The sequence below is a fragment of the Mirounga angustirostris genome, unplaced genomic scaffold (genome assembly GCF_029215605.1).
Source record: "Mirounga angustirostris isolate CCGP_5_RB_7025 unplaced genomic scaffold, mMirAng1.0.hap1 SCAF_5, whole genome shotgun sequence".
In the NCBI taxonomy this organism is placed as follows: Eukaryota; Metazoa; Chordata; class Mammalia; order Carnivora; family Phocidae; genus Mirounga; species Mirounga angustirostris.
This window is the reverse complement of record NW_026991713.1, coordinates 110,118,234-110,142,045: the sequence shown is the minus strand read 5'-3', so window position 1 is coordinate 110,142,045 and position 23,812 is coordinate 110,118,234. Positions and strand designations below refer to the sequence as shown.

Sequence of the window (23,812 nt, the reverse complement as noted above, 5' to 3'; positions counted from 1 at the left end):
CACACGATGATACGGGTTCCATCCTTAGGGAAATCTAGAAAATTATGTTGATGTATCTTAATTATCAAAGATGATTACAAGATTGGTTTTTCCAATAGAGAGGACTTAAGGGAATGCTGATGGAATGCTGGGATGGATCTGGAGTTGAGAATTGGTCACGGAAAATATGAAGTTACCATCCCTACCAATTAGAGGAGAGTGTCAAAATCAGGAAAAAAAAAAAGTGGGTCATTGATGGTTAATGGTATAATCTTGAAGACTATCCAAGGCTTTTTAGTAGTGGGTGGTAGAACATAAATATAATGAAAAAAAGTCATCATCAGAAAAGAAGTGTCCCACTGTGAGAGGTGGGGGAGTGCACAGCTCTAGAAATGCCACTGGTTTTACTTGAGGGCAGTCTGGGGGAAAACCCCGGGGGTCCTGATGCACTGATTTGCTGTGGATGGTTTGCATAGTCTGGAATGAGGTCATTGCTTGTAAGTGTCCGTTCATTCATTACACCAGTGCTTCCAGACAGGGGAACCTGAGTGAGCGAGTGGGACAGTGTGTGCCTTCTCACCAAGAACCCTGACCAGGGGCAGCCCTGACCTGTGTGGTTAATGCCCCTTGAGCAAGTGTGCCAGGGCTCCTTGCAGACTTCCCTAATGGCTTTAAAGCTCGGGTGTCTTCACCTGGGGGTTATAAAGCAGTATTTCTCCTCTTTTAAGTCTTCAAAGTGTTACAGGATTCTTTCAGTGGGATTCTATTTTTTCTCTTGCTTTGGTATCTTCCTTTCCATTTGTGGAAAGGAGATGATAGGAGTTTTGTGTTATGTGATAATTGAACCCTCTTGAGTTGATAAAAGATGAGGTGTTTTTAACCTTTCATAATTTTCCCCTTTTCCTTGAGAGACAGGATTTTTTGTGTTTGGTTGTATAAAGCATATTTGCTTACATATAGCAGTTAACATGTTGCCAGTTTTAAGTTGGTTTTAATTTTCTTGGTGTACTGACAGACTATAAGATTCTTGGAATAGACAAAATTCAAATGTGACTTTTGTGTATGAATTAGGAACTGCATAGTTTAAAAATCTGTATCTGTTGTTTGGCATACATTTCTGCATTAAACAGTGGAAGTAGTTTTTAGAAACTCATTTCCTTTGAATATTTAAAAAATAATAAAAATGTTACTGGAAAGCATGCTACTTTTAGATCTTTAAGGGATTAGCAGATAGGGTGTCATGGCATAGAATAGTGGTCAGCAAACTCTTCCCTCTCTCAGTCTCTGTAAATAAAATATTATAGGAACAAAGTCATACCAAACTCATATGTGTATTGCCTGTGTTGAGACAGAGACCATATGGACCGCAAAGGCTAAAATATTTACTGTCTGCCTTTGGCAGGAAATGTGTGCTTATCCCTGGCATAGAATAGCAGTTCTTGGCTTTTAGGGTCTCTGGACATTTTTACACTCTTAAAAATTATTAAAGACTGCAAAGAATTTTATTTATGTGCATTATACTGATGTTTACCATATTGGAAATTAAAACTGAGTAATGAAAAAAATTATTTCAGTTCATTTAAAAATAATGATATTAGGGGCGCCTGGCTGGCTCAGTCAGTAGGGCGTGTGACTCTTGATCTCAGGGTTGTGAGTTCCAGCCCCACACTGGGTGTAGAGATTACTTAAAAATAAAATAACAATATTAAACTTGTTACCTGTTAACATAAATAACATTTTTTTTTTTTAAAGAGGTGGATTCAGAGAGAGATGAGGGGGAGGGGCAGAGAGAGAGGGAGAGAGAGAATCTTAAGCAGGTTCCACGCCCAGCACAGAGCCCGAGGTGGGGCCTTGAGATCCTGACCTGAGTCAAAATCAAGAGTAGGACGTCTAAGTCACTGAGCCACCCAGGTGCCCCAAAATAACATTTCTGTGAAAAATAACTTGTTTCCCAAAACAAAAGCTTTAGTAAGTTGGAAATTTCTCTGGTGCCTGGATTAATAGACCGCCGTTTCCATATCTGTGCATACTTAAAATTAGTTGCTATATATTTTGGTTGAAGGATATGAAGAAAATGACACAGGTCTGCAGATGGAAAAGGGACAAGTGTTTTGATAGCCCGTTCAGTGAATTGTGGAGGTTTTTTGATACAACACCAAAACTTGTTGCATGGTTATTTATTAAAGGGAATTGCAATGTGAAATCTGAAAATGTATGCACTTTGAATGAATCTTTTATTCATGCATGATTTTTGAGTGTCATATATTGATATTTTCAAAAATATTGGTTCACAATCCACATGTAGACACTTCATAAAAAATTACATTGGTTAATATCGCCACTGATCTCAGAAGAGCCTTTGCGTATTGAGAAGCTACTGGAACTATGCAAAATAGGGGCTGGGTTCTAGTGTGCCCATTTCTCAGCACCTTGCAAAGTGAGGCCATGGCAGCCTCTAGTGGACGCAAGTTTTATACAATTCTATTTTTTGCTCGAAAGCTTCTGTTTTATCATTAGCAACACATACTGTTTTTTTTCAAAGTCCCAGATTCATTTGATTCCTTTTCAAGAAAATGTTTACCAAATACTCAAGCCTGATTAAGGCGAATAGCTGGATAACTTGTCTTTCAGTTGTTCTTTTAAGTAAAAATAGTTTTCCATGCAAAAACCGACTAGTTTGGCTTACAGAAACCGTCACACAGATGTTTTTCTTTGAGACAGACATGACTTCATTTACAGCAGCCGTACTTTCTGGGTGCTTGTCCTTTCATCACACTGAATAGTAAGAAGATGGATGCTGAAGAGGCAGTCATTTAGTAATTTGATTCAGAACTTTTTACTTAATTAAGAACATTCTAGAGTGAATCTTTTTTTCCCCCTCTTTCTCCTCCTCTTTTTCTTCTTTTCTAATGAGAGTGCTTGGCACTGAAGAGTATAAGGACGAATAATTTCAATTTGGTACTAGCGGTCTTTCCCATCACTTTTCACCATCGGTGCTGATGTCGACACAGTACAAAAGGCAAATGGCATCTCGGTATTTGTATGAAGATAATTTGACCTCATGAACCCCTCTGAGAGGGTCTTGGGAGACCACTGGGGGTCTGCAGACCACACTCAAGAACTGCTGGTGTAAATGGTATAACTACCATTTTAGATAAGCAGATTTATGCCACCTAGCTATGTGTTGCCTCCTTTATTGTCTTACAGTTCTAATTTATGAAGTTTTCAATAATGTTAACCGATACCGGTTTGCTGCTTGCATTGGCTAATATATAATAAATCTTTCAAATCGAGCTTTTAAAAAAATCTGATACAATTTTTTTTAAGACTTTATTTGTCAGAGAGAGCACAAGCAGGAGGAGCGGCAGGCAGAGGGAGAAGCAGGCTCCCCGCTGAGCAAGGAGCCTGATGCGGGATTCCATGCCAGGACCCTGGGATCATAAATTTTTTTAGAAAAAGTTTCCTCTTTGTATTATTTTATTGCTCTATCCGATTTTGAAAGCATAACTTAGAATATTGGTAACTTGGTGAAGTAACCTGCAGTTGGATTACTGGGTACAGTTACTGTCTCCTGAAACGGTAGGATATTAATAGGATTTTTAAATACTTACGATGAGTTAATTAAAAGTTGGGGCACCCAGGTGGCTCAGTTGGTTAAGCATCCAACTCTTGATTTCAGCTCAGGTCATGATCTCAGGGTCATGAGATTGAGCCCCACATTGGGCTCTGTGCTCAGCGTGGAGTCTGCTTGAGATTCTCTCCTCCCCCTGCTTCTCCCCCTGCTCCCGTTCTCTCTCTCTCTCTCTCTGTAAAATAAATACATAAATAAAATCTAAAAATGTTTTCATGTTCTTGCATACTCTGTGAGAGGAAAAGTGTTTGGAAACTAGGTCCAGCATTTTATTTCTTGTTCATCTGCTTAAACTTTGTGGTTAGGTGTTGTGTTGTGCTTTATGATAAGAAAGACATATTTGGTTTTGCCTCCCATTTTTGGCACAGAGCTCCTAATAAAGCCCTAGGTGATAAGAGTGATAAAGGTTACCTTGTTACTGATAATGTGCCCCTTTCAGCCACACCTGAGGTTATGGTAACACAGTGCCTTTTGTAAAGCTCCTGAGAGTGGAGGCTGGTTGCCCGTGGACCAGCCTTGATTAGAGAGTTGGAATTTGCCGTCCTACCTCTGGAGATGTGCGGGGGGCTAAGGGCAGCATCAGTCACCACTGGTCAGGGATTGAATCACTCGTGCCTATATAATGAAGTCTCCATAAAAACCTGAAAGGACAGAGTTCAGAGTGCTGCTGGGTTGGTGAACGTGGAGGGGGCGGGGGCGGGGGCGGGGAGTCGGGCACCCAGAGAGGGAGAGGGAATGGGAGCCCTGTGCATCTCTTCCATCTGGCTGTTCCGGAGTTGTATCTTTTTATAATAAACCGGTGGTCTAGTCAGTAAATGTTTTCCTGAGTTCTTTGAGTGGCTCTAGCAAATTAATAAAAACCAAGCAGGGGTTTGTGAGAACGTCTGATTTATAGTGAATTATCAGAAGCACTTGCGAGGGACATGGGGGCGTGGGCAGTCTTGTGGGACTGTGCCCTTAACTTGTGGGAGGGGATGCTGTCTCCAGGTGGAGAGTGCCAGAATTGACTCAAATTGCAGGACACTCAGCTCGTGTTGCAGGATTGCTTGGTGTGTGGAAAACCACAGTTGGTGTCAGAAGCGGTGTTGCAGTGAAGTAGTGAGAGGGATGGGAGGCACCCAGGGGGAGTGTATGTTTCTTAATAGTTGTGTGTGCATATTAATGAAAATTTCTGCAGATGATCATTTCTCTGGGTGCAGTAAGACAATTTTTGCTTTACCGAAAACTCAAAAAACCAAAAAAAGCTTCCGGCGACAAACACTTGCACTTCCGCGGTTGACCATTAGATGTCATGAGTGCCACGGGAGCCCTAAGGGGGTTACCCAGGGCCAGTAGAAACTGAACGTTGTAAGCTCGTAGACCTTCACATATTTCACTGTTTCCACATGATCAATGCCAGAAGAACCTGATACTGTGTGATATATAGAAGCAAGGTACGACTGGAATAATGAAATTTCAAAAATAAGCCTTTTTAAAAGGCGGGTTGTAATAGTTCTATTGGGTATTGTAAATGTTTCAGGTGCACTTGATACCGCTGTTGGGTTCCTGGCGTTTGGGTCTCTCTCTTTTTATGGAAAGATGGATTGAACTTCAATTTAAGAATATTCGGTAATCCCTCTCAGGACATACTGTAACAGCTGGTATTTTTGTGTTGTAGTAAATTGATTCCATACAACAGTCAGTAATAATTATGGCTGGTTTCTGACAAATTCCGAAGTATTTTCAATAAATTTAGCCAAAGAAAATAACATGATTACTACGAAAATTTAGCTCAGTTTGAAAGTTAAACCCAGCAACTCTGCTTCGTTCCACAAACTAGTAAGCATTTTTTACTGGTTGGGATTTTTATCCATTTACTTTGTATACTTTTGCAAGTATACTTATGCTTATACTTACATTATACTTATATACTTACATATGTTCTGAGAAGATAATTACTTTGTAGCATATATTTCTTAAGTAATATAACTTTGGAAAAATTTAACCTTGGGTGTTTGTCATGAAATAAAAAGTGAGAAATGCTGAGGTCTTTCATAAGTGGCTTTATGTGTACAGCAGGAATATCAACTCAGAAGGATGTTTTGCTGTGCAAATGTAAGGTTGTCTTAGTGGTAATAGAATGTTTGATATAAGATAAGATCACTTATTATATGGTGTTTGTGGTTTATAAAAGTGAAGCATTGTTAAGTTCTTCAAGGCGTGAAGAAAGGGGTCGTATGTATTGTATAGACTGTTGTATATTTCTATAGTTAAGCAGTTTGTACTATTTAAATTATGATTTATGGCATAAGGAGCTTAAATTATCTACATAACACACACACACATAGTAACTATCTACCCACACGCATATACATGTGGTAGAAATGAGTGTGTGTATGCTTTGCAAATTTCAACCATTTCCTCCTTATTTTCTCATCAAAACAAAAGTCTTATTGAGTGCCTTCTTTAAATCATGTATGGTCTGTTTCTTCTTTTGTGTTCGAATTAAGGAACACTTTTATGTAATTGAATTTTAATCCTGATTGTTAGAATAATTTATGAAAGCAAAGCGGAGTTTCCTCTTAAAATTATTGGGGAAAACAGCCTCAGAGATGGGCATTAATGAAACTTGTCTTTCTCACTTTTTAGCTTCGTGATTTATATTTTATTTGGTATTTAAAATAACTGCCGTCATATTTTCAATTAACAATCTTCTCTGCATATTTTAACTTAGTCAACCTCTGTAATATGAAACAAAATGCAGGCCATTGCTTCAGATAGTCTGGTTCAAGATAGTCTCTTTGGTGAATTTTTTCATACTAACGTTCGCTTTGATAGTTAAAAAGCTAATTTAGAAGGTTTTAATAGAATTTTGCAGCTTAGACTTTTTCAAGTGAAATTTGGCAAGCTCATTATTCCTTATTCTGTAATATGAATCAGCAATTTAAAGGCTTCACGGGTTGAAGTGAGCCAGTTTTTCGAGTGTTTATAATATCTGTTTTTCTTGTTAATATATGTTAAAATATGCTTTTAAATTACTGAATTTACTTTATAGAGAACTGGGGAGAATGCATTAAAAATGGACTTAAACACATTGTGTGGGGCTTCTGATTTCTAAAAAATATAAATGTAGTGTATTTTCCGTTATTAGGCAGCAGCGGTCCAAATTTAAACCACATGGCCTTCTCCTAGGTGTCAGGCCAGTGTAAATTTTAATCTCGCTACTTTCTTTTATGTTTTCATTTTATAATCTCATTGCCTGAATTAAACAGCTCCAGTCATAATAGCCAGCATTTCTTGTTTGCTGGTCACGTGCCAGACACTGTGTTGTGAGCTTTAGCGTATTTAATTATCAAACGGTTCTAAATTGCTGTTAATCTCCATTTGTATAGACGGTAGTGAAGGCGCAGTGAGATTAAATAAATTGTGCAAGATCACAGACTTAGCAGGTTGAGAGATTAGGCCAAACTCTGGAGTCCTTGCTCTTCAGCTCCGAGAAAATAGTGCCTTACTGCTTCTGCCGGATAAACCAGAGTTAAAACAACTTTTGAAAAAAATTGGCATTTTTCAAAGTGCGTCCAAGCTTAGTTTTTTACCAAAAGAATTGACTTTTGTGTATTAGCATGGATTGGGAGGTCTCGTTTTGATTGTTAACCCTTCTGGGAATCTCTAACATCTTCAATTCTCGTCGTTTCTCCAGGTGATTTGCAGTTTCAGTTAGAGAACTTTGCAGTTGGCATATTAGGATGAGCTATTTAAAAAAATTACAAGTATTTATAAGTTGTTGATCATCTACAGAGTCGCTGTTCTGCATTAGAAATAGAGCGTGGGATCACGGTAACAGAGGCAAAGGATTTGAGAATAGCACTGGCGTTAAGAACCTTCTTTACGTTCTCAGTCCGCATTCAGCAGCCCTCAAACTAACTGCAAAAATCTTTCAGGAAGCCTTGATACATGCATGAGGAGCTTTCGTGGTTTTAATTAGAAATTTCACATCCAAATCAAAGACTCTCACACTTCATATGTGCACGTAGCATTGTAGACAAAATTTGGAAGAATCGTGATCTCTCTGGTAAGCGTGTTGGAATAAGAACTCTGAATTAGTCGCAGAATGTTGCAATTTAGTAGTCTTTCCTATTATTATTTTTAAAGTGTTTTTCTTCTCTTTTTAGAAACAGCCTGCTGGGTATATAAATCTTGGTCGACAGCGTGGCTGCAGGCCACTGACTGGAGTTCTCTGTGGCTTTCTAAGTGGAGAGTGGTGTGGCTGTCCCAGCCTGTGGCGGCTTGCATCATGCCAGCTTTGTCAACAGGATCTGGGAGCGACACAGGTACGTGAACCCACGAGGGCCAGGTGTCCTTCCATTCTTACTGAAATTTTCTTGTTCACCGTGGCAAACAGCGTTGCTTTCAGTAAGCGCAAACAGATCACGCTTGTTTTTCTGGAAACCCGCGTGAGGGGCACAAAATGTCAACTCTGATGCATCCTCCCAAGATAAAAGTTGTCAAAGGACCTTGACGGACCACTGCTTTCTCCAGGGAGTGGTGGCTCATGCTGATGCTATCGTACGGTCTTGCCTTTTGGAGTAATGCCATGTGTTTAAGTTGCTTTCAAAAAAATGAGTATCTTAAAACATACAAAAAAGCACGGCAAATAGCGTGATATTCCTTTTATTCTTCACTCAGAGATTTGATAACAAGTATGAACTTTCTGCTATGCTTCAGACCTCTCACTTTTTTAAGAAATGAAACAAAGTCTCTACTCCACTCTGGTGTTTTCTTTCTTCCTGTCCCCAGAGGTTAAAAAGCGATTCTGAGGTTGATATATGTCATTAAGGGATTCAGGTGAAACAAACAAGCATATTTCACCTTTATTATCGGTGGTAAGATTCAGTGGTACTTCGAATAAGGGTTCCAAGAAAGGGAAGAAACTCATGTATGTATGTATGTATGTATGTATGTATCTATGTATGTATAAAATCCTGTGCTCCTGACCTGTTTCAGGAGGTGGGCAAGGGAGGTCAGTGCCCCTTTGAAGTCTTATTCTGGGGTTCCCCAGAATCAGCACTTTTTATTTTTCATTTAAAAGAAATTTTAATTAAAATTTGTTTGTTTGTTTTTTAGTATGGTTGATACACAATGTTACGTTAGTTTCAGGTGTACAACACAGTGACTCAGCTTCTGTGTAGGTATATGCTGTGCTCCCAGCAAGTGTAGCTGCCGTCTGTCACCATACAACACTTTTATAGTATCGTTGACTATATGTCCTATGCTGTGCCTTTAACTCCCGTGACTTACTCATCCCATAACTAGAAGCCTGCATCTCCCATGCCCCTTCACCCATTTTGCCCATCCCCCTGGCCGCCTCCCCTCTGGCAACCGTCAGTTTGTTTTCTGTATTTATAGGTCTGAGAATCAGCACTTTTTTTTTTTTTTAAAGATTTTATTTATTTATTTGAGACAGAGAGAATGAGAGGGAGGAGGGTCAGAGGGAGAAGCACACTCCCTGCCGAGCAGGGAGCCCGATGCGGGACTCGATCCCGGGACTCCAGGATCATGACCTGAGCCGAAGGCAGTCGCTTAACCAACTGAGCCACCCAGGTGCCCCAGAATCAGCACTTTTTAAAAATTGGTGGACCTTTCATGGAACTATTAAAACAGAATGTGAGAGGGGTTGAGGAGCTACGCATTGCATTTTTAAGACCCCCTCAAAAGAAGTGGCGCAGTGTGTGACTAAAAATAATGTTCTCTGTGTTGCACTGACCGTCCTGAATTTGGTTTCAACCAGTGCCATTCTGTAAGCAGCTGAGATATAGTGGTCTTCCCTGGGGCAGGTACTGGTACCATAATTTTAACAAAGCTGAACCACAGATTTGGAAATACTGCTCTTTGCTCTCTCAAGCATATCCATTCTTACCTTTTGGCAAATTTTGCCTTGTCTTTATCCATCAGTAATGATTTTTTTCCACTGTAATTTACACTGAGGATTAGTTTTTCTTAGGAAGTGATTTTGATTTTCAAATACATAAAAAAAATCTTTTTTTCTCAAAGACATTCACTTGGAAGCCAGGTCCTTTGGAAAAAATTTTTTTCTTCATTTTAGTTTTTATATAGTCCCACATTGTGTTCTACTATATAAAATGAATGATTTAACTTTCCATAGTGGTTTGGGAAATTATAGATAAAATTTATTTGAGCCTTAAATTTACTACAGTTGTGTAATGAATAAGTTTTATGCCTTGCTGTTCGCCAAAAATGCCTGTTTAATTGAATGCAAAATATTGTTGCTGACAGCTATCTCGAAGAATGATTAAAATGGAGTATTTATAGTTCATGGGGGCAGTCGAAGGGTCACTCATGAAAATAGCAGAGGCTACTCAGAATTTGAAAAGGACTTTTCCACACGTACCTGGCTCACTTGGTGCAAATCTCAAGTGCCCGTGTGACTCACACCTGGCTTTGTGATATTTTTTGACCCGTATGTCCCGACAAGGTTTGAGTCAAGCAGAGAAGACGTGCCTGTTCCAAGAGTCCCTGCATTCAGAGAAGCTCCAAAGCATGGTGCATGCATGAGATGCTTACGGTTCCCTTGTAGTTCCTCGCAGACCAGATGTAGCGGTCAGGGGTCTTTTTTACCCTACGCGGTATTGCTTAGCAATGTCTCTCCAGGGTACAGAGCTGGAGAGCATAACCGAAGGGCAGGTGCTCATGCAGCAGGAGAGAGTGGCTCACAGCTGTTCTGATGCCCATAGTAGTCATGTGGGAAAATACTTTCAATGTAAAACTTATACCATTTCTCCCCCTCCCCTTTCTACTTACTTCACTAAGGAATAAAAGTTTAATTACACAAGCAATCCATAAATACATTCTCCTCGTCAAAGATGCATAGATAAAAAAGGAAAGAAATTCTTTACATGCCCTTTCCCTGCCCCCAATCTCATTTCCTTTCTCCGTTTGGTAAGTATCCTTCAAGAATGTTCTGTACGTTCAACAGTTAATATATATGGATGTATATAAATATATTGTTTTAGGTCTTTACTTTTTAGTCAGATTCTGTCATTCTCTGGATTGTTCTGTAATGTTCTTTCCTATACCAAGTAATGTCTCAGAACTGTATTTCCATGGTGTGTGTGTGTGTGTGTGTTTATGTATATATCTATATAAACTTTCTATCTATACATATATCTGTGTATCTCCCTCATTCTTTTAAACTAAGGCATACTTTTCCATAGTATCACAATTTAGTGAACCATACTTCTGTTGATGAAAGACTTGATTTTGCTCCTTTTGTAATATTTTGGAAGAAAAGATGTAAGTATTGAATGGATGTTGTCAAGTTGTCCTCCAGAGCGGTTAAAGCACTTAACGATCCATGGACAGTGCATTAAAGATTCTTTCTCCCAACTTCTTACCAAGCTTCAAATTATAAGCCTTTGTAATTTTTACCCATCTGATGGGTAAAACATGGTATTTTAAGTGTTAAATGTGCATTACTACTGATGTTGAGCATATTTCCATCTGTTTAATGGCTGTTTGTTCCTCTGATGTGTCAGTTCATATCCTTTCCCATTTTTCTATTGATAATCATTTTCTTATGTTTTTATAGAATTTCTTTATTTGTATTTTATAAATTATGGGGCATTTTAGGTTGAACACCATTTTTTCTGGTCAACCATTTGTCCTTTTTTTTCTTAAATAGTATCATTTCTTTTATTGAAGTTGATAATTTTTCTGTGGACAAATCAATCTTTTCTGTATGGTTAATGTTGTTTTGTTTTTTTTTTTAATTTTTTCTTATGCTTTCCTACCTACTGCAAGGTCATGAGGATGTTCTCTAAGATTTTCTTCGGATAATGAAAATAGTTTGTTTTTACACATTTGGAATTTTAGTCCAACTGTGATTTATATGTGGAATGAAACAGTAATCAAATTTTATTTCCCACATGAACATCCAGTAGTCTGCAAACCACTTATTCAGTAGTCCGTCCTTTCGACATAAATTTGTAATATCCCCTCTGTTGTACACCAGTATTACATATAAGTTCTGGGTTTTCTTTCTTGGCTTTTTAAAAAAATAATTTTAATGGACCTTATGTTTCAGAGCAATTTCAGTTTTACAGAAAGATTATGAAGATAGTACAAAGTTCCAGTACACCTTATACCTTGTTTCCCTGATTATTAACATCTTAACCTTAGTTTGGTACTTTCATTTCAGTTAGTGAATCAATATTGATACACTGTTGTTGACTATATAGTTTATTCGGATTTTCTTAGTTTTCCCCTAATATCCTTTTTTTTTTTTTTTTTTTTGGCTTCAGGATCTCCTCTTATATTTAGTTGTCATTGTCTCATTGGGCTTCTCTTGACTGTGAAGATTTCTCAGACTTTCCTTGTCTTTGGTGGTGACCTTGACCGTTTTAGGAGTACTAGTCAGGTGTGTTGTGGAATTCCCCTCTCTTGGAATTTGTCTGATGTAAAGTGCCATTATTACCATATCAAGGGTGCATACTATCAATTTGACCTATGACTGTCGATGTTGGCCGACAGGGTGAAGTAGTATTTGTCGGGTTTCTCCACTGTGAAGTTACTCTCTTTTCCCATTCTTTCCATCCTGTACTGTTTGGAAGAAGGTCCCTAATGTGCAGCCCGCACTGGAGTAGTGTGTGATGCTCCCCCTCCTTTAGAAGCTAAAGTATTGGGGCACCTGGGCGGCTGAGTCGGTTAAGTGTCTGCCTTCGGCTCAGGATCCTGAGATGGAGCCCCACGTCGGGCTCCCTGCTCAGTGGGGAGCCTGCTTCTCCCTCTGTCTGATGCTCCCCCTGCTTGTGCTCTCGCTCTGTCAAATAAATAAATAAAAATCTTGAAAAAATAAAAGAAGCTAAAGTATCTATGTAATATACCTGGAATATTTTGTCTCTTTTCTCCCATTTATTTGTTTAGTGATTTATTCATATCAATGTGGACTCATGGATATTGATATTTTGGGTTATAATCCAATCCAGAATTTATTTTGTTGTTCAAATATTACAGTTTTGGCTGTCGGGAGCCATATCATTTGGCTCCCATCAATGTGGGCTTGCTTGTTTAGTTTTAACAATTCCTTACTTTTGGCATTACAGGGTGCCCCAGGCTCATTTGACAGTGCTCCGGTCCTGGACTCAGCCATTTCTCCAGGGAGCCCTAGTGCCTTTTACTGGGGAATGGGATTAGAACCCAGGATCTGGGTGATGATTTGCACGTTGCTACTAGAGTGTTCTTCTTTTAGGTCTTGTCATCTGACAGAGCAAAGAAATACATGTGTGTACACTAATCCACGTAGATACACACATTATAAACATTTTTGTGTGCGATCAGCTGTAACTGTACTTGGCTAACATGAATTCTTACAGATGTCACCAGCTCTAATTCATTAACAAATGGATCATTTTAGCCTCCTTCCGTCGCTTCTTTGTAAATTCCCATTCCTAACAGTGAGAAGCCTGGCGGCCACCATCCACCATCCATTTACGTATCAATTCCACTGTACGTGTGAAGTGGTATCAGAATTGTTAACCTGTACCTCATGGGAAACCACTTCAATCAACTAGAGAGTTGACCTTGTTTTTATTCCTCTGACAGTACCATGCAGTCTTACAGACTCATTCCTTTCGAGCATAGTACCTATGTTAGTTCTAGTTTTATAAGTTCATTAAGTGTGATTTTTTCCTCAAACATCATATAATATGAAATATGTACACAGAAATACATGTAAAACTTTTATAAGACCATTTTAAAACTGGTTATAATGCCAACAGCCATGGGATCACCATCTGGTTCAAGAAATCAAGCATCCTGAAAGCAACCTGTGTATTTCTTCCCATTCACAATCTCTTCAACCTCCTTAGAGGTGGGCATTTAAAAAAAAAAAAGATTCCTATTTTATATTATACATAAAACCTAGATTATGATTTATGTAAGCTCCCTAGGCGATATAGTTTAATTTTGCTTGTTGTACTTTAGAAATGCGATTACACCATAGGAATTGGAGTAGTTCCAGTTGGTGTTACAACCCTCTTCTCTTGCTCTGTGGCTCGTCTTCTCGTTCTTGGTGCTGTCCTCTCCTATCCTATATGCAGAAGTTACGAGTTGAGCACCATTTTTCTTTAGGTTAGTGATTTCTGAATTGTATTCATGAAATATTTCCTTAACTTATGATCTAAAAGTTATTCCCTTTTCCATTTCCATTTTGATTTTGATACCTTAGAATAGATTTTTGTTTATAAGGTGTGAAGTCAGGCTCCATATTAATTTTTCCCATATGGCTGTCCATTTGTCCCACCATGACCTAATAATGCCTCTGTTTCCCTCTACGGTGCTATGAACCTTCAGTACTTTGTTGAATCTCAGTGGTGATTGTGAACATCTTTGTTTTTAGCTCTGGATCTCAAAAAGAATTGTTTCAGTATTTCTTCTTTGTCATATTTGCTCTAGATTTTTTCATCTGTGCCCTTTACTAGATTATGGAAGTTTCCTTTTATTCTTAGTTTGCAAAATGACTTTTTAAATGAATAGCCCCTGAACTTTGTCAAGGTGCTTTTTTATTTACTATAACAATCACGATTTGTTTCCTGTGAATCTCAACATAGCAAATTTCATTGACTTTTGACTTTTTAATTGATTTTTGACTATTAAACCAACTTGTATTTTTGTGATAAACCCAATTTGTTCATAATTTATTATCTTCTCCATATAATCTGCTGGATTTAGTTGGCTCATATTTTATTTATAATTTTAATATCTCTTTTTATGAGTGACTTCAGCCTATAATTTTGCTTTCTCATTCTCTCTCATCAGATTTTCACAGTATCATGTTAGCCTCTTGTAGTGAGTTGGGAGAAGTCATTACTCTTCTGTGGACAAGTTTGTGAAAGACTGAAATTAGTTTTTCCTTTAGTGGAACTTACCTGTTTAGGTTACCTGGGCCTGGATATCTTCTTTCTGATAAGAATACTGGTAACTATTTTAAAGATTGCAAGAATGTTCAGGCTTTCTATTTCTTCTTGAGTTAGTTTTAATGATTTATATTTTTCTAAGACTTGGTCCATTTCACGTAAATTTTCAAATTTCTGAAAAAGTTGCATGTAATATTTTCATGTGTGCAGTTTGTATGTTAATTTTTTTTCTTTTTGGTTCTGATATTGCTATTTATTGACCTTCTTTTTCCTTAATATTGCCAGAGTTTTGGCAGTTTCATTACTCTTTTTAGAGATAAAACTTTTGGCCTTATTTTCTTCATTGTATATTAGTTTTTATTTCATTGATTTTTAAAAAATTCTTTTTCTAGTTACGGACATTTGTTCATAAATTTTCAAACTTCTTCTTTTCCTAACGTTAACATTTAAGGCTGTTTCTCCCTACATACTGGTTTTATTACCTTAGAATCATTTTTTTAAATTGGTTATTTAGGATTTTCTTGAATTTACAAAAAAGAATTTTTTATTTTATCTTTTGGTCCTGATTTCTACCTTAATTGCTTTGAGGTCAGAAAACTTAATTTGCATTATTTCAGTCCATTGAATTTGTTTAGACTTATGGCCAGCTATATAGTCAATTTCAGTAAGTATCTACCTGTGTCTAAAAAGAAGGTATATTCTGCAGTCATTGAGTATAGTTTTCTATATATGTCTGTAAGGTTAAGTTTGTTATTCAAATATTCTGTGTTTTGACTGATTTTTGTTTATTCTCTCAGTTATCAAGAGAACTATTGTAAACACTTTCCCTTTATGATTGGCTTTTTCTTGCAGTTCTGCCCAGTTTTTGTTGGATATATTTAAATTTGTGATTAAATATAAATTTGCTATTTTGCTGGTGAATTAATACATTTTATACTTTTTAATACTTTTTTTTTCAAGATTTTATTTATTTGACAGAGAGAGACACAGTGAGAGAGGGAACACAAGCAGGGGGAGTGGGAGAGGGAGAAGCAGGCTCCCTGCCGAGCAGAGAGCCCGATACGGGGCTCGATCCCAGGACCCTGGGATCATGACCTGAGCCAAAGGCAGACGCCTAATGACTGAGCCACCCAGGCGCCCCTTATAATACATTTTATTTTAAAGTAACTATTTTTTCTGTTAACGTTTGCATGATACATCTTTTCCTATCCTTTTTTTTTTTAACTTTTTTTTAATTTATTTTTTTTATTCTTATGTTAATCCCCATACATTACATCATTAGTTTTAGATGAAGTGTTCCATGATTCATTGTTTGTGCATAACACCCAGTGCTCCATGCAGAATGTGCCCTCCTCAATACCCACCACCAGGCTAACCCATCCTCCCACCCCGCTCCCCTCTAGAACCCTGTTTGTTTTTCAGAGTCCATCGTCTCTCATTGTTCGTCTACTCCTCCGATTTCCCCCACTTCATTCTTCCCCTTCCGCTACCTTCTTCTTCTTTTTTTTTTTTCTTAACATATATTGCATTATTTGTTTCAGAGGTACAGATCTTAGATTCAACAGTCTTGCACAATTCACAGCGCTTACCAGAGCACATACCCTCCCCAGTGTCTATCACCCAGTCACCCCATCCCTCCCACCCCACCCCCCACTCCAACAACACTCATTTTGTTTCCTGCGATTAAGAATTCCTCATATCAGTGAGATCATATGATACATGTCTTTCTCTGTTTGACTTATTTCACTCAGCATAATACCCTCCAGTTCCATCCACGTCGTTGCAAATGGCAAGATCTCATTCCTTTTGATGGCTGCATAATATTCCATTGTATATATATACCACATCTTCTTTATCCATTCATCTGTCGATGGACATCTTGGCTCTTTCCACAGTTTGGCTATTGTGGACATTGCTGCTATAAACATCGGGGTGCACGTACCCCTTCGGATCCCTCCTTTTGTATCTTTGGGGTAAATACCCAGTAGTGCAATTGCTGGGTCATATGGTAGCTCTATTTTCAACTTCTTGAGGAACCTCCATACAGTTTTCCAGAGTGGCTGCACCAGCTTGCATTCCCACCAACAGTGTAGGAGGGTTCCCCTTTCTCTGCATCCCCGCCAACATGTGTCATTTCCTGACTTGTTAATTTTAGCCATTCTGACTGGTGTGAGGTGGTATCTCATTGAGGTTTTGATTTGGATTTCCCTGATGCCGAGCGATATTGAGCACTTTTTCATGTGTTTGTTGGCCTTTTGGATGTCTTCTTTGGAAAAATGTCTGTTCATGTCTTCTGCCCATTTCTTGATTGGATTCTTTGTTCTTTGGGTGTTGAGTTTGATAAGTTCTTTATAGATTTTGGATACTAGCCCTTTATCTGATATGTCATTTGCAAATATCTTCTCCCATTCTGTTGGTTGTCTTTTGGTTTTGTTGACTGTTTCCTTTGCTTTGCAAAAGCTTTTTATCTTGATGAAGTCCCAATAGTTCATTTTTGCCCTTGCTTCCCTTGCCTTTGGCGATGTTTCTAGGAAGAAGTTGCTTCGGCTGAGTTCAAAGAGGTTGCTGCCTGTGTTCTCCTTTAGGATTTTGATGGACTCCTGTCTCACATTGAGGTCTTTCAACCATTTGGAGTCTATTTTTGTGTGTGGTGTAAGGAAATGGTCCAGTTTCATTCTTCTGCATGTGGCTGTCCAATTTTCCCAACACCATTTGTTGAAGAGACTGTCTTTGTTCCATTGGACATTCTTTCCTGCTTTGTCAAAGATGAGTTGACCATAGAGTTGAGGGTCCATTTCTGGGCTCTCTCTTCTGTTCCATTGATCTATGTGTCTATTTTTCTGCCAGTACCATGCTGTCTTGATGATGACAGCTTTGTAATAGAGCTGGAAGTCCAAAATTGTGATGCCTCCGGCTTTGCTTTTCTTTTTCAACATTCCTCTGGCTATGCGGGGTCTTTTCTGGTTCCATACAAATTTTAGGATTACTTGCTCCATTTCTTTGAAAAAAGTGGATGGTATTTTGATGGGGATTGCATTGAATGTGTAGATTGCTCTAGGTAGCATTGACATCTTCACAATATTTGTTCTTCCAATCCATGAGCATGGAACGTTTTTCCATTTCTTTGTGTCTTCCTCAATTTCTTTCATGAGTATTTTATAGTTTTCTGAGTACAGATCCTTTGTCTCTTTGGTTAGATTTATTCCTAGGTATCTTATGGTTTTGGGTGCAATTGTAAATGGGATCGACTCCTTAATTTCTCTTTCTTCTGTCTTGTTGGTGTATAGGAATTCCACTGACTTCTGTGCATTGATTTTATATCCTGCCACTTTACTGAATTCCTGTATGAGTTCTAGCAGTTTTGGGGTGGAGTCTTTTGGGTTTTCCACATAAAGTATCATATCATCTTCAAAGAGTGAGAGTTTGACTTCTTCTTTGCCAATTTGGATGACTTTGATTTCTTTTTGTTGTCTGATTGCTGTGGCTAGGACTTCTAATACTATGTTGAATAGCAGTGGTGATAGTGGACATCCCTGCCGCGTTCCTGACCTTAGGGGGACAGCTCTCAGTTTTTCCCCATTGAGAATGATATTCGCTGTAGGTTTTTCATAGATGGCTTTTATGATATTGAGGTATGTACCCTCTATCCCTATACTCTGAAGAGTTTTGATCAAGAAAGGATGCTGTACTTTGTCAAAAGCTTTTTCTGCATCTATTGAGAGGATCATATGATTCTTGTTCTTTCTTTTGTTAATGTATTGTATCACATTGATTGATTTGCGGATGTTGAACCAACCTTGCAGCCCAGGGATAAATCCCACTTGGTCATGGTGAATAATCCTTTTAATGTACTGTTGGATCCTATTGGCTAGTATTTTGGTGAGAATTTTTGCATCCATGTTCATCAGGGATATTGGTCTGTAATTCTCCTTTTTGATGGGGTCTTTGTCTAGTTTGGGGATCAAGGTAATGCTGGCCTCATAAAATGAGTTTGGAAGTTTTCCTTCCATTTCTATTTTTTGGAACAGTTTCAGAAGAATAGGTATTAATTCTTCTTGAAATGTTTGGTAGAATTCCTCTGGGAAGCCATCTGGCCCTGGGCTTTTGTTTTTTGGGAGATTTTTGATGACTGCTTCAATTTCCTTAGTGGTTATAGGTCTGTTCAGGTTTTCTATTTCTTCCTGGTTCAGTTTTGGTAGTTGATACATCTCTAGGAATGCATCCATTTCTTCCAGGTTATCTAATTTGCTGGCATAGAGTTGCTCATAATATGTTCTTATAATTGTTTGTATTTCTTTGGTGTTGGTTGTGATCTCTCCTCTTTCATTCATGATTTTGTTGATTTGGGTCATTTCTCTTCTCTTTTTGATAAGTCTGGCCAGGAGTTTATCAATCTTGTTAATTCTTTCAAAGAACCAGCTCCTAGTTTCGTTGATCTGTTCTACTGTTCTTTTAGTTTCTATTTCATTGATTTCTGCTCTGATCTTTATGATTTCTCTTCTCCTGCTGGGTTTAGGCTTTATTTCCTGTTCTTTCTCCAGCTCCTTTAGGTGTAGGGTTAGGTTGTGTACTTGAGACCTTTCTTGTTTCTTGAGAAAGGCTTGTATTGCTATATACTTTCCTCTTAGGACTGCCTTTGCTGCATCCCAAAGATTTTGAATAGTTGTGTTTTCATTTTCATTGGTTTCCATGTATCTTTTTAATTCTTCTTTAATTTCCTGGTTGACCCATTCATTCTTCAGTAGGATGCTCTTTAGCCTCCATGTATTTGAGTTCTTTCCGACTTTCCTCTTGTGATTGAGTTCTAGTTTCAAAGCATTGTGGTCTGAAAATCGGCAGGGAATGATTCCAATCTTTTGGTACCGGTTGAGACCTGATTTATGACCTAGGATGTGATCTATTCTGGAGAATGTTCCATGGGCACTAGAGAAGAATGTGTATTCTGTTGCTTTGGGGTGGAATGTTCTGAATATGTCTGTGAAGTCCATTTGGTCCAGTGTGTCATTTAAAGTCTTTATTTCCTTGTTGATGTTTTGCTTAGACGATCTGTCCATTTCAGTGAGGGGGGTGTTAAAGTCCCCCACTATTATTGTATTGTTGTCGATGTGTTTCTTTGCTTTTGTTATTAATTGCCTTATATAATTGGCTGCTTCCATGTTAGGGGCATAGATATTTACAATTGTTAGATCTTCTTGTTGGATAGATCCTTTAAGTAGGATATAATGTCCTTCCTCATCTCTTATTACAGTCTTTGGTTTAAAATCTAATTTGTCTGATATAAGGATTGCCACCCCAGCTTTCTTTTGGTGTCCATTAGCATGGTAAATGGTTTTCCACCCCCTCACTTTCAATCTGGGGGTGTCTTTGGTTCTAAAATGAGTCTCTTGCAGACAGCATATCGATGGGTCTTGTTTTTTAATCCAGTCTGATAGCCTGTGTCTTTTGATTGGGGCATTGAGCCCATTTACATTCAGGGTAACTATTGAAAGATAGGAATTTAGTGCCATTGTATTGCCTGTAAGGTGACTGTTACCATATATTGTCTGTGTTCCTTTCTGGTCTATGTTGCTTTTAGGCTCTCTCTTTGCTTAGAGGACCCCTTTAAAGATTTCTTGTAGGGCTGGTTTTATGTTTGCAAATTCCTTTAGTTTTTGTTTGTCCTGGAAGCTTTTTATCTCTCCTTCAATTTTCAATGACAGCCTAGCTGGATAGAGTATTCTTGGCTGCATATTTTTCTCATTTAGTGCTCTGAATATATCCTGCCAGTCCTTTCTGGCCTGCCAGGTCTCTGTGGATAGGTCTGTTGCCAATCGAATGTTTCTACCCTTGTAGGTTACATATCTCTTCTCCCCGAGCTGCTTTCAGGATTTTCTCTTTGTCTATGAGACTCGTAAGTTTTCCTATTAGATGTCGGGGTGTTGACCTATTTTTATTGATTTTGAGAGGGGTTCTTTGTGCTTCCTGGATTTTCATGCCTGTTTCCTTCCCCAAATTAGGGAAGTTCTCTGCTATAATTTGCTCCATTATACCTTCTGGCCCTCTCTCTCTTTCTTCTTCTTCTGGGATCCCAATTATTCTGTTGTTTCATCTTATGGTATCGCTTATCTCTCGAATTCTGCCCTCATGATCCAGTAGTTGTTTATCTCTCTTTTTCTCAGCTTCTTTATTTTCCATCATTTCATCTTCTATATTACTGATTCTCTCTTCTGCTTCATTTATTCTAGCAGTTAGCGCCCCCATTTTTTATTGCACCTCATTAATAGCCTTTTTGATTTCTACTTGGTTGGATTTTAGTTCTTTTACTTCTCCAGAAAGGGTTTCTCTAATAACTTCCATATTTTTTTCAAGCCCAGCTAGTATCTTTAAAGTGATGATTCTGAACTCTAGATCTGACATCGTACTAATGTCCGTATTGAGTAGGTCCCTGGCAGTCGGTACTACCTCTAGTTCTTTTTGTTGGGGTGATTTTTTCCGTCTTGTCATTTTGTGCAGAGGAGAATAGATGAATGAGAGAACAAAATGCTAGCAGAGTAACCACGTCCCCAGAAAATATACTCTAAACAAATCAGAAAAGACCTGAAGCAGTGGGAAAAGAAAGGGAAAGAGAGAAAATAGAAAAAGAAAAAAAAGAAAAAGATAAAGATAAAAACAAAAACAAACAAAACAAAACAACAGCAACAACAAAAAACCAGAATGTGATCAAATATGATCAGGCTGGTATATAGATCAGTGCCACACACTAGATTCAGGGTGTATTTTTGTCTTTTAGAAGAAAGTGCCTCCCAAAATTTTAAAGAAAGAAAAACTTATATATGTACAAAAATAAGGGTTGATATGATGAAGGGATGGAATATGACTGTAAAATGGAAATTATAAAAAATTTTATAAAAGGAATTGATAAGAAGTTGTTTGAAAAGAAGAGGGTTTGAAAAAAGAAAAAAGAAAAAAAAAAGGGGAGAGGATGTGATCAGGCAGGGGAGTAGAAAACACCATATACTAGAGATTTAGGGTATATTTTAATCTGTTAGAAGAAACTATCTCAAAATTTTAAAGAGAGAACAACTTATATATATAAGCCAAAAATAGGGATAACTACTATGAAGGGATAGAATATGACTCTAAAAATGAAAAATAAAAAATGTTTTTTAAAAAAAGGGATTGATAAGATGTTGGTTGAAAAAGGGAAAAAGAAAAATTCAAAAAGAAAAAAGAAAAAAAGACAGTTAAAAAAGAAATTAACTTTGAAAGACTAAAGAATCATGGTAAAAAAGCCATGAATTCTATGTGCAGTATTCCCCTAGCACTGGAGTTCTGCCGTTCTCATTGATCGGTAAACTTGGTCTTGGCTGGCTGTTCTCGCTGATCTTCTGGGGAGGGGTCTGTTGCTGTGGTTTCCAAATGTCTTTGCCAGAGGCGGAATTGCCCCGCTCTTGCCCCCTCCCGGCTAAGTAATCTGCTCGGGTTTGCTCTCCGGAGCTTTTGTTCCCTGCGAGCTTTCCGTACAGCTTTGGAGGCGGAGAGTGAATATGGCAGCCTCCCAATCTCCACCCCGGAGGAGCCGAGAACTCGGGGCCCCGCTTCTCAGTGAGCCCCCAGAGAAAAGCCGTCAGTCACTCCCATCTCCCCGGTCTCTGGCTGCACTCCATGTTCACCCGGCCTGTGACTGCGCGTTTCTATCTCTGGCACCCGACCCCGGGTGGAGTCTCCAAACCCAGCAGATCCCTGTGGTGCACTCCCGTGCGGCTCCTCCCAGGGGAGGAAGGTGAGTCTCCCCAGATCTGCCGCTTGTTGGGTCCCTGCTGGAGGAGCAGTGGCCCGACTGTGCCGCGGATCATGGTTTATGGCAACCCCGAGCTGAGAGCCCACGCCTGGGCTCCGTCTCTGCAGTCAGCTTCCCTGCTCCGTTACCTGGGAGCTCTGCCGCACTCAGGCACCCCCAGTCTTTCTGTGACCCCGAGGGTCCTGAGACCACACTGTCCCGGAGGGTTCCACCCCCTGCTTAGCCACCAGAATGATGTCCCTCGGCGGAGTAGACTTTTAAAAGTTCCGATTTTGTGCTCCACGGCTCTATCACTTGCCAGACGTGGCCGATGGAGGCCCCTCCCCCACCGTCTATCCTCCCGAATATCACCTCGGATTCACTTCTCCGCACGTCCTACCTTCCAGAAAGTGGTCGCTTTTCTGATGAGAGAGTTGTTGCTATTCTTTTCTTCGATCTCCTGTTGAGTTTGTAGGTGTTCAGAATGGTTTGATCCCTATCCAGCTGAATTCCTGAGAGGAGACGAAATCCAGGTCTCCTACTCCTCCGCCATCTTGCTCCGCCCCCCCTTTTCCTATCCTTTTATTGTCAACTTTTCTATATTCCTGCTGTATTAGTTATAGCTTTTGTGAATTGTTTACTGTTGGAGCTTTCTGAGGTAACAAGTTGGACAGTCTTTGCTTTTAACTGGAGTATCTTCAGTACAGTTAATTACAATGTCTGACTTTTAAAATTTAAAATCTAACATATTTTGTGTTTTCTTGTCTTGATTTTTCTAAGTTTCTTTTTCTATTATGTGTTCTTTTGGATTGATTAGGGTTTTCCTTTCTCATTTTCGTTTTCCCCACGTACAGTTTTCAAGTTAGTACATTCTCTTTCTGTTCTTTTAGTGGCTACCTTAGAAATTATGACATGAGGGACGCCTGGGTGGCTCAGTTGGTTAAACGGCTGCCTTTGGCCCAGGTCATGATCCCAGGGTCCTGGAATCGAGTCCCACATCAGGCTCCTTGCTCGACGGGGAGCCTACTTCTCCCTCTGTCTCCCTCTGCTTGTGCTCTCTGTGTCAAATAAATAAAATCTAAAAAAAAAAAAGAAATTATGACATGAATCCTTTATTATAAAATCCTATCTTAATCTGTACCTTTATTGTCATCCTGATAAATCCAGGGATCTTAGAACACTTTTACCCCATATACTTCCCTCCCAAATTAAGTGCTATTGTGTCCTGTATTTTAATTCTCACTAAAAACAAAACAAAACAAAAAACCCCCCACAACCTTGAAGACATCCTTATTTTGCTTTATATCATCAGTATTCATTTAGAGGTCCTCACATATGACCATTTTGTTTGTTCTATTCTCCATTTTACAACCCAGCATTCTTACCCAGGATGATTTTTCATCTGTTTAAAGTAAAAAAAAAAAAGCTTTAGAATCTCCTAAATTGAAGGTTTATGGCTATCAAACTATGTCTTTCAATGTATCAGAACATGTTTTTATTTCCCTTCATTTTTTTTCATTTTATTAAAGTATA

General features: G+C 38.6%; 1 protein-coding gene across 5 annotated transcripts in view; it reads left to right on the top strand.

Moving 5' to 3' along the window:
• MPP7 (MAGUK p55 scaffold protein 7) overlaps positions 1–23,812 on the top strand; it is a 367,939-nt gene that overhangs the window by 118,396 nt on the left and 225,731 nt on the right. For all 5 annotated transcript variants that reach the window (XM_045874225.3, XM_064591873.1, XM_064591872.1 and 2 more), the window contains exon 2: positions 7,762–7,920. In XM_045874225.3, coding sequence (XP_045730181.2) covers positions 7,884–7,920 — 37 coding nt within the window. In that variant the 5' untranslated portion in view covers positions 7,762–7,883. The remainder of the gene's footprint in view (positions 1–7,761; positions 7,921–23,812) is intronic.